Source organism: Myotis yumanensis, unplaced genomic scaffold (genome assembly GCF_028538775.1).
Source record: "Myotis yumanensis isolate MYYU_CA2020_CCGP unplaced genomic scaffold, mMyoYum1.0.hap1 SCAF_3, whole genome shotgun sequence".
NCBI classification, from domain to species: Eukaryota; Metazoa; Chordata; class Mammalia; order Chiroptera; family Vespertilionidae; genus Myotis; species Myotis yumanensis.
This window is the reverse complement of record NW_027223754.1, coordinates 164,330,632-164,348,147: the sequence shown is the minus strand read 5'-3', so window position 1 is coordinate 164,348,147 and position 17,516 is coordinate 164,330,632. Positions and strand designations below refer to the sequence as shown.

At 39.7% G+C, this 17,516-nt stretch overlaps 1 protein-coding gene across 1 annotated transcript in view; it reads left to right on the top strand.

Annotated features, from left to right (window-relative positions):
- The window catches only part of DIP2B (disco interacting protein 2 homolog B), a 226,716-nt gene that overhangs the window by 107,125 nt on the left and 102,075 nt on the right, over nucleotides 1-17,516 (top strand). The window contains exon 2 of the mRNA XM_070410244.1: nucleotides 3,925-3,996. Coding sequence (XP_070266345.1) covers nucleotides 3,925-3,996 — 72 coding nt within the window. The remainder of the gene's footprint in view (nucleotides 1-3,924; nucleotides 3,997-17,516) is intronic.

Sequence of the window (17,516 nt, the reverse complement as noted above, 5' to 3'; positions counted from 1 at the left end):
TTCTGGCCACTTTTGAGGTCTAGCTGTCAAGTTTTAGTATACTTTTGGTTCACTGAATTTGTCTTCCTGAGCCTTTCAGCTCCTTTCTTCCATTTCCAGTTTTCCACCCAAGTACACGCATCTTTGATTTCTTGTTCTCTCACTGCCTCCATTTTATTAATTCATTCAGTTCCTCATCCAACAAGTATCTATTGTGCCAGGCTGTGGGCAGGCTACAGAGATGAACAAGACACATCCCTGCCCTCGAGTGCACAGTCTGGTAGGGACACAGATGTGTAAATAAATGATTAAAATACCAGTGCTAGGAGGAGATTAAAAATGGCGGCAGAGTAAGTGGATGCCACACGGACATTCTCCCAGGAACAAACTGGTATTAAAACTAAAATACATAAAATACCAGTGCTGTGCTAAGTGTATATTAGAAGTGTGCAGAGTTGTGGGGTCACCAGGAAGAAGTGACTATCAAGAGGTGGCAGGCATCACTGAGGAGGTGACTTTTGAGCAGAGCCTTGTGGTCAAAGAAAAGGGGGAGGGCATTTTTAAGTTAGTATATTGCTCATCATCATAGTCCTCACATTCTCATTGCAGTTTATCTTCTTCCAGGTCTCCTTAATGTCTTTGCTCATTTATGGATTTAATGGTGCTAATTAGTAGGGCTAAATTAGACTCTTGATTCACTTTTTCAAAACCTGAGATGGTTGATTAATGTCCAACCGTTTGTCCCACATCATTTATTGACAGTGAATGATTGAGACTCTAGAGAAGCACTGAAGAAAGCCTTTAAAAGCATTTCACTTTATCAGATGTGTTCTGAGCCAGCAGAAGAGGTCTTTGTTTCCTCCAAGGAGGGAGGGAGTGAGAGGGAGGGAAATTGTGAGAGAGGGAGGGAGGGAGGGAGGAGGGGGTGGAGGGAGGGAAGCTTATGAGTGGGGAATGGGACAAAAGAATGCTTCTTTGTTTCTTTTGCAATAAATGACATGATTTCCTGTTTTTAAGAATGTTTCTTTGGTAGGCTCCCACACCTCTTGTTAGTTGTGTATATTGTTGGAGGATTTTATCCATCGTGGTTCTAATATCAAGCCTTGGACAAGGTATATAGTCTGTAAATATTTGTTGGATGACTAATGGAATAAATAAATGAATAATGGTGCTGTACCAACATATTTCAGTGAGGTGCTTGTTTTATTTCCTGCATTGTTCTTGGAAATTCCTCCCTACAAAACTAGTAGGTCAAAGCAGTAACAGCCAATTTAAAATATCTTAATGAACACATGGATGTAGTTTGCTAATTTGACAGGGTTTGGTGTTTTTCGTTTTTGTTTTGTTTTGTTTCTAAATGCATTGTGGTCTTGACCAGTGTGGCTCAGGAAATATTCTTAGATTGATTTTTGTGTACCTGTGGGAATGTTATTGTTGTGTAAATTCCTAAAAGGGTAGTTGCTGAGTCAAAATTTTGATAGAAATTGCCAAATTGCACCTAAGAGATTTTATCAGTTTATTTTTCAATTATATTCTGATGATCCCAAGGCTATATCTCTTTCCTGAGTTCTAGATCCATCTATCCAACTGTTAATTGGACATCTCCTCTTGTGTGTCTCATAGGCTTTTTCTAACCTCAGCTCTCATTTACTTTGATCCAGCAAACGTGGCACTTCTTGCTGTTATTTCTCTATCAAAGAATATCACCATCTGCCTGGTTGCTCAAGCCAGAAATTGTCTTCTCCACCTATATCCAACCAGTCATCAAATCCTATTCAGTTTTTCTCCCTGATGTCTCTTGTAATCCATTCACTTTTCATCCCTCTACCACTGTGTTTATTTTATTTTATTTTTTTTAAATATATTTCTTTATTGATTTCAGAGAGGAAGGGAAGAGAGAGAGAGATAGAAACATCAATGATGAGAGAGAATCATTGATTGGCTGCCTCCTGCACACCCCCCAGTGGGGATCGAGCCCGCAACCCAGGCATGTGCCCTTGTCCGGAATCGAACCCGGGACCCTTCAGTCCGCAGGCCGACGCTCTATCCACTGAGCCAAGCCAGCTAGGGCTACCACTGTGTTTAATTTAAACTACTACCAAGTTGTCCAGATCACTGAAGTAGCTTTGGGGCAACTACTCTCTCTGGCTTCTACTCTTGGTCCCATTCTCTTCAGAAAGTGTGAGCTTGCTGCACTTGCAATCTTTGAGTGTTACTCCCCTGAGTAGCCCATTAGTGAGTCCTGCCACCTGTCCACCATCTACTCCACAATTCAGGTACTGAGGCCAACAGCAGCTAACATTCATCACTCTTGATTTCAAATCTGTGTCCATCAAAATATGCACACACATACACACCACACACAGAAATTGACTAATGGGTCAATGCTGCCCTGGACGGGTAGCTCAGTTGGTTAGAGTGTCATCCTCGCATGCCAAAATTGTGGGTTTGTCCCCGCATCAGGGCACAATCAAGAGTCAACCAATGAATGCATAAATAAGTGGAACAACAACTTGATGTTTCTCTCTTCCCCATCTCTTTAAAATCAATTAAAAAATGGGTACATGTTGTAAATTTGAATATATAAATTACTTTTTATACTAAATTTTGACTTTTGCCCTAGCCAGTTTGGCTCAGTGGCTAGAGCAGCCATGGGCAAACTACGGCCCTCGGGCCGGATCCGGCCCGTTTGAAATGAATAAAACTAAGAAAAAAAGACCGTACCCTTTTATGTAATGATGTTTACTTTGAATTTATATTAGTTCACACAAACACTCCATCCATGCTTTTGTTCCAGCCCTCCGGTCCAGTTTAAGAACCCATTGTGGCCCTCGAGTCAAAAAGTTTGCCCACCCCTGAGCTAGAGTGTTGGCCTATGGACTCAAGGGTCCTGGGTTCAATTCCGGTCAAGGGCATATGCCTGGGTCACAGGCTCCATCCCTGGTGGTGGGGGTGTGCAGGAGGCAGACAATCAATGATTCTCTCTCATCATTGATGTTTCTATCACTCTCTCCTTCTCCCTTCCTCTCTAAAATCAATAAAAATATATTAAAGACAGTTTTTTTTCTTTCAGGTAGGGTTTTCTCTGACTAAAAAAAAAATTATTTTTTTGGAAAACAGTGCAGCATTATGTCACCTCACCACATATATTCATTCCCCCAGCTTTGAGTGATTTATCCTTCCTTGAATATCCTTTTGTACTGCATTTCTTATTCCTTTTCACCCTGCTCTCTACCCATCCCTTTGCTACCTTTTCTTTAGTACTCAGCATATTTCTTGATACTTCAGCCACACATTTTCTCCTAATCATTTTATTATTGATTTATTGTATATGTACTTTTTGTGTGCTTCCCCTATACTTTAAAAAATTTAACCTTGTGAAAAAGACATACATTTATATCAGTAATACAGACAGACCAGTGAACCGAAGGGAGAGGACGTGGGAGTTCCAGCCCCAGGTTCTCACACAAGTACTAGGGTGTAGAAGGGCTTTTCAAATATCCCATCCCAGTGCCTGAACCACGACTTCTCCCCTTAACCAGACTTTTGATTTTATGTGGGTCTGTATAGCAATATAATTGAATGCCTCCCAAGTCAATTGCATTCATTTGGTCAAACTAAAAATTGCAGCATTTCATTTTGGTATATATTAAATACCAAGGAAACGAGGGGTACCTAGGAACTCAGGAACATCTGACATGGTACGCAGCATATTGCTATGCTAGATTAGTGTAAGGACAAGCCCTACAATTTTCCACAAGAAGTCAACTCCAAGCCTGTGGGAAATCACACATAGCAAAATTTTTCCCTGGCAAAGAACTATACGTTTTTTCCCTACTCTCCGTGTGGTAATTCTGTAGTTCTCTGTAATTAATTTTATTTTTACAGTGAACAAGCACAGTGTAAGAATAATGCATAACGTATTTCTGTTTCTTGCTATTTTAGGGGACATCACACAGAAGGGATACGAAAAGAAAAGGTCAAAACTCCTGTCTCCTTACATCCCACAGACACAAGGTAGGCAATAAGAAGTGGTTTAAACCTTTTCAGTATTTTTACACCAAAAAAATGCTGTTTTACAGGAGATCTGTCTTTTGTTGGTTCCTGTTTTTCCCTCCCTTCCTCGCCAGAGGAGAGAAAAAAACGGAAGGAAAGAAAGGAGGAAATGAATCCTAACTGGGCATCTGCCTGTGTGCTAGGCACTTTTAAAATACCCAAGGTCATCAAATCATTTACACAAAGCGTGGGTGATAGTGTATCTGTGCATAGCTGATATGATTCAAAGGCAGAAAATTCCAGGTCATGGAAAAACTGCAGCTTCCTTATGCCTGGACACAGCCTGTGATGGAGAGCAAGGGGAGCAAAAGTAAGAAGGAATGACAGATTCAGTATTGCAAGGCAACTCAAGTACTGGAGTACCTGAGGATTTGGGGGTAAGAACCCTAAATTAACTTTTAAATTAATTTAAAGCCTGACTTATTCTTCTGCAAAGAGACTGCCATATTCTTTACTATTATTTTTTAAAATCCTCGCCTGAGGATGTTTTTTGTTTTGTTGTATTTATTTTGAGAGAGAGAGGAAGGGGGGGGGGAGAGAGAGAGAGAAGAGAGAGAAAGAAAGGAACATCAATTGGTTGCCTTCCGTATGCACCCCAATCAGGGATCGAACCTGCAACCTAGGTATGTGCCCTGACTGGGAATTGAACCCAAAGCCTTTTTAGTATATGGGTTGATGCTCCAACTAACTGAGCCACCCGGCCAGGGCCTGGCACATTCTTTATATATCAGAAAAGTTCTGAGTCACTTCTGTGCTTAATTCCAGAGGGGTTGCTTCCAGGCAAGGCTATCTGTCTCTGAGTTGTCATATTTTTAAAGTTACTCAGATTTCAGGATTTACTTCGATAGCTTATTGCTGCTTTAATTATATTTACTTTCAGGATTTTTTTTCTAATTCCCCTCTTGCAAGCCTGTTCTTTGTGGAGCTAATTGCTTTTAATTTCTGGATTACAAATACCTTGAGAGCTTTGTATACCCCACAGTTCTAATATCGAGCCTTGTGCAGGATATATAGTCTGTAAATATTTGTTGAATGAATAATGGAATATGTAAATGAATAATGGTGATACACCAATATATTGTATTGGTCCTTGTTTTGTTTCTTGTATTATTTTTGGAAATTCCTCTCTACAAAAACCACTGGTCAATGCAGTGACAGCCAGTTTAAAATATTTTAATGAACAGATGTATATAGAAATGAACTCAGCCCTAGCCAGTTTGGCTCAGTGGATAAAAACATCAGCCTGCGGACTGAAAGGTCCTGGTTTCGATTCCGGTCAAGGGCACATGCCTGGGTTGCAGGCTGGATCCCCAGTAGGGGGCATGCAGGAGCAGCCGATCAGTGATTCTCTCTCATCATTGATGTTTCTATCTCTCTTTCCCTCTGCCTTCCTCTCTGAAATCAATAAAAATATTTTTTTAAAAAAAAGGAATGAATTCAGAGGGAAGAATTTTTGCCCCATGCAAAGCCAGATCACAAATAGGAGGTTGCTTAGTGAGTATGGATGTGACAAATCAAATGTTTAATTGCTGTAGGCCGGGAGAATGTGACTAGCCGTCTCACAGTAGGAATGGTCTTACAGATCACCTCATGGGGGAAATAGAACCCATTGATGGTATTCCTTCAGTTTTCTGTTACCAACCGTCCCACTTGCCACATCTGTGTTCATCCTGTTTACCTTCTTCCTTCTGGCTTAAAAGGTAATGTGTCCCTCTTATCCAAGGATAGTTCTTCCACCTGTGCAGTAAGTCTCATCCCCTAACCCCCTTTCAGAAACCTTATACTATCATTCAGTGACAACAAGGAGAGGGCAGTGGGAATGGGCCACCCTGGTGTTGGCAATAAGGGGTACAGGATCTGTAGGAATTTAAAAAGCGATAATAAAACCAACAAAAAATTGGCCAGCTTTTTATTGTCACCATGCAGAGCAGTTCTGTACACTGTTGGCAATAAAGTGCTCCTTCTGCTGAGGCAGACAGCTGCACAGCCCCTGTCTCTACACCAGCGGTCACCAACCTTTCGGACCTCACGGGCCACCAGTTGGTGACCGCTTGCTCTAAAGCAGTGGTTCTCAACCTTCCTAATGCCGTGACCCTTTAATACAGTTCCTCATGTTGTAGTGAACCCCAATTTCATTGTTAGAAATTGAACATAATTAAAGCATAGTGATTAATCACAAAAACAATATGTAATTATATATGTGTTTCCCATGGTCTTAGGCGACCCCTGTGAAAGGGTTGTTCGACCCCCAAAGGGGTCGTGACCCACAGGTTGAGAACCGCTGCTCTAAAGTATGCTATAGCTGTCACTCCCCATCTCTCTTGTACAGTCACTCTGTGTCTCAGTCAGATTCTTCCCCTTAGCAGTTCATCATGCTTATTCCTGTTCTATTAAAAAAAAAAAAATCCTAAAAAAAGAAAAATCTTCCCTTGTCAACATCTTCCAGCTCCACCCTCTCTCTCCTGTTGATGATCAAACTGCTCAGAACTGTCTGTACTTACATCTCTCTTTTCTCAACTCTTGCTTACTTCTCAGCTCATTCCAATCCTTTCAGGAGCTATGGTAAGTGGTATCTCAGTAGTCTTTGCCACTCTACCTCTTGAAACACTTGTTTTGAAACACTTTTCCTGCTGTTCCTCGTCATCTTGGGGGGCTCATTCTGCTCTGTTAAATGTTGGAACTCTCAAGGCAAGGTCCCAAGCCCTGTTGCTGTCTCACTCTATATCAGTGGTTCTCAAGTCTTAGCCTGCATCAGGATCACCAGAGGGCTTGTTAATAACATTGTGGGACCCCATTCTCAGGGTTTCTGATTCACTAGGTCCAGGATGGGCCCAAGAACTGGCATTTCTGCCAAGTTCCCAGGTGGTGCCCTAGGTTCCTGGTCCAGGGACCACATTTGAGAACCAGTGCTCTTTTTGCCTAGGGTATTTCAGCCATACTTGTGCTTTAATTATCATTTCAGTACAGGTAACTCCCATAGGTATCTTCAACCCAGATCCAATTGCATACTTAACATCTCCATTTATATATCTTAAAGGAACCTCTGTTTCAACATATCCAAACATAGCCATTAAATTTATAACTTACACACACCATGCCTACCACTAGCACCAGCTCCTCCTACGTGTATACAGTACATCATACAAAACTAACAAAAGACATCCAACCTGCTTCACTGCTTCTCTCCTAGTTTCCTCCTGAATAAATGGAGCTCACATCCATAAACCTGGCAAGTTAGAGACTTCAAAGTCATCCTCAGCATCTCCTCCAGGCCCCATCTCTTATCTGTCACTAAGTTCTATCAGTTTTCTGTTTCTTCATGAGCCAGTTTTGCTAAATTTAAAGTTTATTGTTTCTGTTATCCACATTATTCTCTTTATTTTTAAAACTGTTGCTTTGTTTATATTGTTAACTTGTATGTCTTTCCTGTTGATCAGTTTTCCCAGAAGCTCAAAGAACAAGCTTTTCATTTTTGATGATTTTTAGCATGTCTTTATTTTTTTATTTATAATTTTCTGCTCATATATATATTTCCTTTCTTACATTCTAACATTGTTATGAACTTTTTAAAAATTTCCTGAACCCTGACTGGTTTGGCTCAGTGGATAGAGCGTCGGCCTGCGGACTAAAGGGTCCCAGGTTCGATTCCGGTCAAGGGCATGTGCCTTGGTTGTGGGCACATCCCCAGTGGGGGGTGTGCAGGAGGCAGCTGATCGATGTTTCTAACTCTCAATCCCTCTCCCTCCCTCTCTGTAAAAAATCAATAAAATATATTTTTTAAAAAATTTCCTGAATTGGATGCTTAGATTTGCTGTCTTTTTCCCTAAGATATCTGTGGGGGTGTTTTTGTTGTTGTTGTTGTTTGTTTTTTATAATCTTCACCCGAGGGTATTTTTTACATTAATTTCTAAAGAGAGTGGAAGAGAGGGAGGAGTTGGGGCGGGGGGGGGAGACAGAGAAAGAGAGAGAGAGAGAGAGAGAGAGAGAGAAACATCGACATGAGAGGGACACATCGTTTGGTTGCCTCCGGCACACGCCCCTGCCAGGGCTGGGGAACCTGCAATCGAGGTATGTGCCCTTTACTGGGAATCGAACCTAAGACCTTTTGGTCCGAGGGCTGATGCTCTAACCACTTAGAAAACTGGCCAGGGCAGATAACACTTTCTTAATTTCACTGTGGTCAGAGATCAAGTCTTCGTTATTTGTTAAGACAGGCCCAGTATTTGGTAAATTTCTATAACGCATCTATTTGTGTTTTATTTGTTGAGTGGATGGTTTTGGTCCATTAATTCAAACTATTTAATCATGTGGTTCAGATCTTTTCGATTCTTACTAACTTTTTGATTGTTTGCTCTATCAGTTCTGATAGAAGTGTGTTGAAAACTTGTACCATGACTGGGTTTGTTAGTTTTCCCTATAGCTCTGTGAAGTTTTGCTTTATAGGTTTTAAAACTATGTTACTAGGTACACACAAATTAAGAATTATGTCTTTTTTGTGTATTATTACTTTGATCATGAGTAGCTGTCTTTGTCCTTGTAATGTTTCTATTTTAAGGCTTTTTTGAAAAAATCTAAACTGTCTAGAGATATTAGCCATCTTAATTCTTCTCCCAAGGAACGTAAGGGCTTTAAAGTGCTTTTATGTTGACTCCCATCACTGCCCACCTTTCATTTTAGTGCCACCTCGTTTATATGCTTCCTCAGTTATCAGTTATTGTTGTTTTATGTTGTTAACGGCAGTTAATATTGTTTCTTTATTCATTGTTCATTTGTATATCACTTCTTCCTCTCAGTTCAGTTTCCTTCTTCCTATATGACTCTTTCTTAGTGGTAAATTCTCTCAATTCATGTTTATTATTTTCTTTGCCCACTTTTCTTCTTGAACCTATTCATGTCTTTCCCCAAAAGGGTCAGTTGTGGACTGGTGGATAATCTATATTCCATAGGTTCTCTAGTAAAAAAAATAGATTACTCCTTGGCTTATTTATCCCGTATATCTTTGTAGACTTTGAAGAAGGTGTTTAGCTTGTTTTTTTTTTTAATGGCATTGGAATGAAAAATTTAAACTTACTGAATTATATTAATATCTGAGATAGAATTTAATGAAACTCATTTTACTGCTATTGGTAGGAGTTTCCTACTCCTTACATATAGAGGGATTCAGCCTCTTAAAAACTCTTTCCATTACCTTGTTAGATTTCATCCACTCCAGTTGCAAGATGCTTCATTGTGAGCGTGGCTACTTGAGTGTAGTGTATAAAAGTAACATTCTCCACTAATCTCTTTTGAAACAAAAAATTAATACTGCCTGCTGCTTTGTATTATTAGAACAATTATGTACATGCTTATCGAAAAATTTAGTGAATAATTTTCTTTATGAAATTGATTTGGAGTTGAGTTATCTTGGGTTGCATATTTACATATATTTTAGATTTCTCAAATGTTACATAAATCTTTAAGACTTCAGAAAATAATTAAGAATGTAACAGGAAGAATGGGAAAATATGGAAGAGAACACAAGATTTGAAGAAAAAACTTAGAAATTAGTGGAAGTCAAGTGAGGACAATTTTGGTTAATAATGAGCATAATGTAATTAATTCACTAGTATCATAGGGATTAGATTCTAAAGTCACGGTATGACAAAAATATGATGTCAAAATTATCCTTGAAAATCACTTAAATCTCCCAACTTTGGAAGTGATTGTTGTTTCTTTAGTTAAACAAAACCCAAACTTTATCTGTAAGGGTCATGCTATATGAAAAATTCATATCTTGATAAAGGTTAAAATCATTATCAGGGCCTCAAGATGCTGTCACTGTGAGAGGCCTGGGAGAAATGAAAGTATGGTCGGTTCACATCTCTTCATTCTGAGCCATATGTTCTTTGAAAAGAAGAGCCCATAGAACATCTTTCAAGAGTTCCAAGCTCTAGAGCCTCGATATAAAGCTTCCCCCATGTCCGAATTAGCATACTTGTAGGGAAAGAAGCCAGAAATTAACTCTCTTTTGGCATGCCTTAAAGAATTGCATTTTCAAACCACAAATACTTAAATCCTCTGTAAATTAGTCACTCTTGGCTACTCTTGGGCTTTCAGGAAAATGGAAAGTTTTATGTTAGGGAGCAACTCTCTTGGGCTGATTCTGTGGTCTAATCTTTAAGATACTACTTTGAATACAAGTAACTAACTAGCTTTAATAGAATCTTAAGATCTTTAAAGTCAGGAATATTTGTAAAGATTATTTTTATTATCATTATTTTTATTCTTCGTGTTCCCAGTTTCTAGCATTGATACCTGGCATATAGCGAATGCTCTATAACTGAACAGGAAGAACATTTAGAGTTTTGGTATCTCCTTGATTTAGGAGATGAAAGTGTCAGGTAATGCAAGAAGCAGGTTACAGATTGGCAGCTTGTTTCCGTCCTCAGTGAGCCTTTCCGTTTAGGTCTACTAAACTTCAAGACTGTGCACAGTGTGTTGACTCTCATCTGAGATTTAACATTTCTCTTTATTTAATTTTTATTTTTAAATCAAATTAATGCATTTATTTTAAATAATCAAATGGTAATAGGAGGTTTGTAACAATAAAAACAAGCAGTGTCCTCTTTTCCCCCAGAGATTCCTTCTTTCACCTCTTCTGTTTCTTCTGGCATTTACTCTGTGTTTCTAAGTAACATTTTACCGTCTCTCTTGACTTTTTTCAATTTGAGGCAGGATTTATTAATTTCTTCTTTAAAAAAATTAGAATTTTTCAATCTTACATATTCCTTCCTCAGCCACACAGACACCACGCACTCCCTTTTTCCTTTTCCCCTGTCCTTCACATCTTATTGTACTCGTTCTGGGCTGTATGTTCAATATATTGGTTTTTTGTTGCTAAATCAACATTCAGTGTTTATTATTATGATTATTATATGATATATTATGATTATGTAAAGATTGTTCACAGCTAAGTCACTTGGTTTACTAGGATTACATTTCCTTCCTTTCTTGCACAATTGATCTATCAGTTTCATTATTATTTTTGTAGAGACAATGCTTGGTGCTGTCTCTCTCCCTATATTTATCTGAACTGATTGTTTTCTTGTCCTGCTGCAGGCCTTCATTATCATTCTAGTGGCATTTTGGGAAGGAGTGCGGACAGATAGAAGTGCTCAATTTTAATCAGAATTCTTTATCCTAACTCTAGTACCCCGGTGCACAAATTCGTGCACATTGAAAGGAAATTAATTAGAAGAAATATTTTAATATCGCTCTTCGCCCTTTCTCTATAATAAAAGTGTCAACCAAATTCACGATCGACAATGACAGATCGAAACACACACATGCGATTGGTGCCAGTGAGAGATGCATATGTATTGCGCATGTGCGAGTCAACTTAGCCTTTTATAGATATAGCATAAACTTGCTTAATTAGACCTGCTTTCTGATTTAGCTAAACTTTTTCCAGCCCAGTGAAGCACCACAACTTCTCTTTCAGGTAATTGTCAGCAACACAGCAGTAAATATCAACACAAAGCAGATTATTATTGTAGATCACACAGGGAGAACAAAGGGTAAAATATTTAACTGCAGCAGTGTTTTGTTTTTTTTAATATATTTTTATTGATTTCAGACAGGAAGGGAGAAGGAGAGAGAGATAGAAACATCAATGATGAGAATCATTGATCAGCTGCCTCCTACACACCCCCTACAAGGGATCGAGCCTGCATCCCAGGCATGTGCCCTTGGCCAGAAGTGAACCCGGGACCCTTCAGTCCACAGGCCAACATTCTATCCACTGAGCCAAACCAGCTAGGGCTGCAGCAGTGTTTTCACTATATTCTGCGCAGTGAGAAAACCTGAAGTCATTTTCAAGGTCCACCATTTCTTACTTCTTTTTAGTTGGGTCAAGTTTCTAAGCTTTCTACATCTTCATTTTCCGGCTAATGAAAAGAAAATAGAATTCCACTGAGTCTCCTATCTACCTACTCCAGGACTTCTGTGAGAATCAAATGAGACGAGGCAGGGGAAAACACTTCAAAGACATTTGGTTAAAGTGTAAAATGTTTGCACCTGGCTATAAAGCAAGTTGTGTTCCTGGGCTGAAGAAACTACAAGGAGGCTAGTCGCTAGGGAGAGGAAGCCGGGTGTTACTACGTGACATCATTACCCAGACGGACACTTGGCATATTAGCCTTTTATATAGATAGATAGATGGCCTGTAGCTAAGGAGCGGAAGCCAGGCATTGCTACGTGACGTCATTACTCAGCACCCACAGCCACTGTTTCCGGGCTGGGCTGGGCTGGGCTATGGGCTGCATTTTGTGCCATGGGGTGTCGGCTGCAATTTGGTGGGCTGTCACTTGGGGTGGTGGCAGGGCCTGTATCCCACTTGGGGGAAACCGAGTGTTCTTTGTGGGCTTCTGTAAATGGCCAATTCATGTCATGGCAGCTCCTGTGTTGGGCATCTGCCCCCTGGTGGTCAGTGTGTGTCATAGTGACTAATCAGAAAGTTGGACACTTAGCATATTAGTCTTTTATGTATATAGATTTCTATTTAAAGAATCGGTGCAAAGATAATTTCTATCAGTCTAAAAGATCGCTGTAGTGTACATACATAAATATGCTCCCTGAAGTTTTCTTTAAGGAAGGGGTTTCAGAAACTGATTTTGGACAACAGGCATTGTAATTGTTAAAAATTCAGATCTGCCCTGGCCAGTGTGGCTCAGTTGGTTGGGCATCCTCCCATGCACCCAAAGGTTGCTGGTTTGATTCCCACTCAAGGCACATATCCAGGTTACAGGTTCAGTTCCCAGTAGGGGGCATGCAGGAGGTTGCTCTCTCATTGATGTATGTTTCTTTCTCTCTAAAAGTCAATAAAGATATTTTTTTTTTTTTTTTATATATTTTATTGATTTTATACAGAGAGGAAGGGAGAGAGATAGAGAGTTAGAAACATCGATGAGAGAGAAACATCGACCAGCTGCCTCCTGCACATCTCCCACTGGGGATGTGCCTGCAACCCAGGTACATGCCCTTGACCGGAATCGAACCTGGGACCCTTCAGTCCGCAGGCCGACGCTCTATCCACTGAGCCAAACCGGCTTTGGCAATAAAGATATTTTTAAATTTTCAGATTTTATGCAATTTTCTTAGGAATTGTATCACAGCAGATTAAAATTTATACATTTTCATTCTTTTGTTTGCTTCAAATAAAGAACAAAATTCAAATCCTTTAATATTTTTAAGCATAGTTCTACTCATTTACATGATTAGCATGAATGAAATCATTGTAATTTCTCCCAACTGAGTAATAAAGAATAATTAGCATAGATCAGCCACATGAACATTTTGTCAAATATGAAGATAAAATTGAATATACATTTTTCCAATTTTATAATGGAGAAATAGAAATTAAAATTCTACATTGGTTAATTTACATTTATTTTCTTACAAGTTGTACTTGTTACAAGGAATATCTATAGTTATATCTATAAATTAACTATCTTGACATATATTCATATTTCAAATATAAATGTAAACATAATAAAAATTAATTATAAAGAAAAAAAATCTCAAAGATCTTAGTAGCTCATTTGGCTGTTCACCAGCAAGCTGATCATATTGTCTCCACAACAGCTGATTAAGGTGTTGAAACTGGGAGGCCTCCCTCCTCTGGATGGGTCTGAGCAGAGCTCTGCTCAGCTCTGTTTTGCAACTCTCCTGCTGTTTAAATTGCCCTTGAGGTTCAATAGTGGCATCTCCTGTAGGACTCCACAGCTTTTGCTTTAGGACAGTACTGCAGCTTCTGGTTTTGATGACATTGTTCTAAACATTCCATTCTGTCTTTGTGTATTTGAGATTGTGACCTTTGTGTGTTTGATTTTCTTCCTTTGACTTTGTTCTGCTATCTTTCACTTCATTTAGTTGTATGTGTCTCCTGCTTCAAAATAGGATGACACCTGTTACTGGCTCCTTGGCCCAGGTTTCCACATTATTTTAACCCCAGACCTTTACCTATCGCCCTTTTAGGGATGAGATACCACATTCAGAATGTGGTTATGCATTAACATTCTCTAGCTTGTCCTGGTAAGAAGTTTTGGTGACCCAAAGGTTTTTCCCACACTGGGATTACTGTTGTGATTGCTGCTTATTTTGCTAGAGGGTATTTGCTCACTGGTATTCCCGTATATATGCACGTATGCTACTTTTGTTAGTTGTTCCACACCCCTTTCATCATATTCTTCTATGTTCAGTCCTACCTTTGAGATTGTGCAAGTGGTATATGACCAACTTAAAATGAAACAAAAGAAAACCCCATGTTTTATCCTCTCTCTCTAATGTCTCTGGTAACTCATCTCAAGGATAGAGGCCTCTTGATGACTTCATCTAATTGTATGAAATCTTTGAGAGGCACATTTTTTGCATAAAGCTTGTATGGCAGAGATACCCAAATAAGCAGCCTTTCAGCTTTACATTCACCATACCCTTTAAATCGTTATCTCTTCATTTTTGTCTTTGTTTTTTCTAGTTACCCACTATCATTGGTGGAAATGAGGAGACAGACAAGATCTTAATTACTTATTTTAACCAAAATACTGGGTGCTGGCAATGCATAAGACCTAGCCAGAGCCAATTACTGCCAGAGATACAAGATGAGTTAAGACCAGCCTCTGACCTCAAGTTATTTATACTATAGTAGGAGAGATAGCACAAGGTATACAAATCGAGACTATAAAAGATAAAGTCAAATAAGTACTTAAGACAGTTCTAAACAAAGTACAGTGGAAATTCAAAGGGACATGAACTTAAAACCAGCTACTGAAATCTGGAACAGCATTTTGGAATGCTATAGAACATTTCCAACCACATAAATATTTAGTAGGCCTCTTTGTGTGTGGAGGAGTGGAGGGTGGGATGTATTGTCTTTTATCTCATTTTTATTTAAAAGTTCCTTCCCAAGTGAGGATCATAATGGAAAGAATATGGAATTATTTATTCTAGCTCTGCTCTTCATTTGCTAGGTTTCGATAGTGTCATCGTCACTGTGAAGTGGAGCATACATTGTAATCAGATCTGTCCCCATATGCCTTCAGCAGGAAGTCTGCAATCTTCCTCTTGGGGCTTCTCTTTCCTCCTGAGTTGTCCAAGAACGGCTTGGGATATAGGTAGTACAAAAGGAATGGTGGGCAGTTGCCACACCCAGAAGGGAAGAGCCTCATAGTCTGTTGCTGCGTCCCGGTGCCTCATGGGGTGCTGTGAAAACTGCTCCTGACTTGTGAACAGTAATGCCGGCCCACTGCTAAGCCTGCTTCCGAGTTAGCCATTCTGGTGGAGGAGCCCTCTGTGCTTGGCTGGGCCAAGGTGCCATCTTGTATTCTCAGGGCAGAGCTCTTGGTATGGTGCTCCTTTAGCCCCAGGCACAACATTTTCCTGTTACTACATGGCCCAGGAAGCTGTGGATCAGGATCTGTTCAGATGCTGGCCACTTCACAGACCCAGAACTCCCAGCATCCTCCCAGAATCCACCCCTAGGAATCAGGCTGATGGCCCTTTTTCCAGATTCGAAATGCAAACACTGTCATTCTCTCCTGCAGGCAATGAGTGAGGTTAATCTCCCGTCCTTCTGAGGAATGCTCTCAGTGACTCAGAGGTGCTTTAGCTCCCAGGGGAGATTCCCTGAGTGATTCAAGGTATCCTCATCCACCCTTTTTGGGATGGAGTGGACTGGAGACTCTCGTTCTAATGACTCAAGGTGATTATTGACACATTCTCACTAGAGAAAAACAGATTAATCTGTGGTGGGTGTCCTGCTTCCTTACTGGTATCTATTAGATGGTGTTATTGTGAAGATAAAAGGAGATGGTGTCATGAAAGTTAAAAGAGCCATAGAAATGTATTGTCTTTGTTATTCTGTCATTTCCTGTTTAAGTCCCTTCAAAGGGCTGCGCCTCTGGCTTAGGACCAGTGTGACCTGACCTCCCTTTTCTTCTCCAGCCTCATTCTGTATCATTTTACATCTTTCAGGGCAGACTTTCTTAGACTTGTCAAGATTTTTCTTCCTCACTGGACTTCTACAAATACTAGATGCCATGCTTTTGTGTGAGGTGGCTTTTACCTGTCTCTGCCTAGCTAAAGCCTACATCAATGTCTCTTTTTAATGGATCTTCTCTGAAGCTCTAATACAAATTAAATTCCCCATTACGTGGTCCCCGAGAGCCTTGTTCTTTTTCCTTTTCTGCACATATCACATATAAAAGATGTGTGTGAATTGGTGATCGGTTATTAATATATTTCTTCTCTGGACACTAGCACCAAGACCAATGAGTGTGTCTGCTCTGTTCACTCCTAAAAAGTGGAATGTTTTTTTTACTTGATTCTCAAAGCACATCCTGCTTGACTGTATTACTCTCACAGGTGAGAATATCTGTGAAATCATCAGCAGAGATGAAAGATGAAAAGCTGAGGCTTGCTTTCTTCCATCTTCCTGAATGGAAAGTTTTGCATAGTTTTATACTACTAAATAGCAGCTTCTTTTTTTAGGTTATCATTGTTATTGTATTCAAACAATAGAATCATAGAAGAGTCTGATGTCTCTTTCCACATAAATTATCTACATGTTGATCATGGAGAAAGAAGGCTTTGTGTTGTAAAAGAAGTTAAAATTTGCGGGTTTCCTTAAACTTACTGTTAAACCTCATAAGGCATCACTATTTAAACAAAATGGTGACCCCTAGTGGATATTCTGCATAACGGACTGAAAGATCAGGAACTCCCAAACTAAAGCTGTCACTGTATGAAAATTAGTAAGTAATCTTTTTCTTTGGATCTCAAGTATGTTTCACACTAGAATTTAGCAGTTTTGAAGAATGCTTGATTTAAGTTTGCAGCTGTCATTCTAGCATTTAACTGTATTTGATGCCTTTTAAAATTACTTTGATTTTATATATAACTTTAAACAAAACAATAAAAACAAAAAAATGTGAGTGCTCACCATAACCTAATTCCTACTTAGGAACTTTTTGTCCCATCTGATCATTATAATTGTATATGAATACAGGGGTTGGCAAAAGTAGGTTTACAGTTATGAGTACACAAAACAGTTTATTCTTGTTTAATTATTTATTAATTATGTTATTTTCCAGACAAATAAACCTACTTTTGTCCCCCCCCCCCCCCGTAGTTTTAACATACACAGTTGTAATCATATTATGTACATATTTTGTATTCTTTTATGGCTTGACTAGAGGCTGGGTGTATGAAATTTATGCACAGTTGCAGTCCTCAGGCCTGGCTGGCCATCAAAGCGCTAGCATCTGTCGTGGAAGGGCAGGTCCCAGCTGACCTCTGGGCCCTGGACAGCACCTGGGCCCCCAGACCCCTCACGCCCCCCTCCACCTGAGTCACAGCACCCGAGTCCCCACAGGGAGGTGCAGTGGTGCTGTAGGGAAGCAGGCGGGCATCACGCTCTCTCCCCGCCGACCTCACAGACTGGTTCC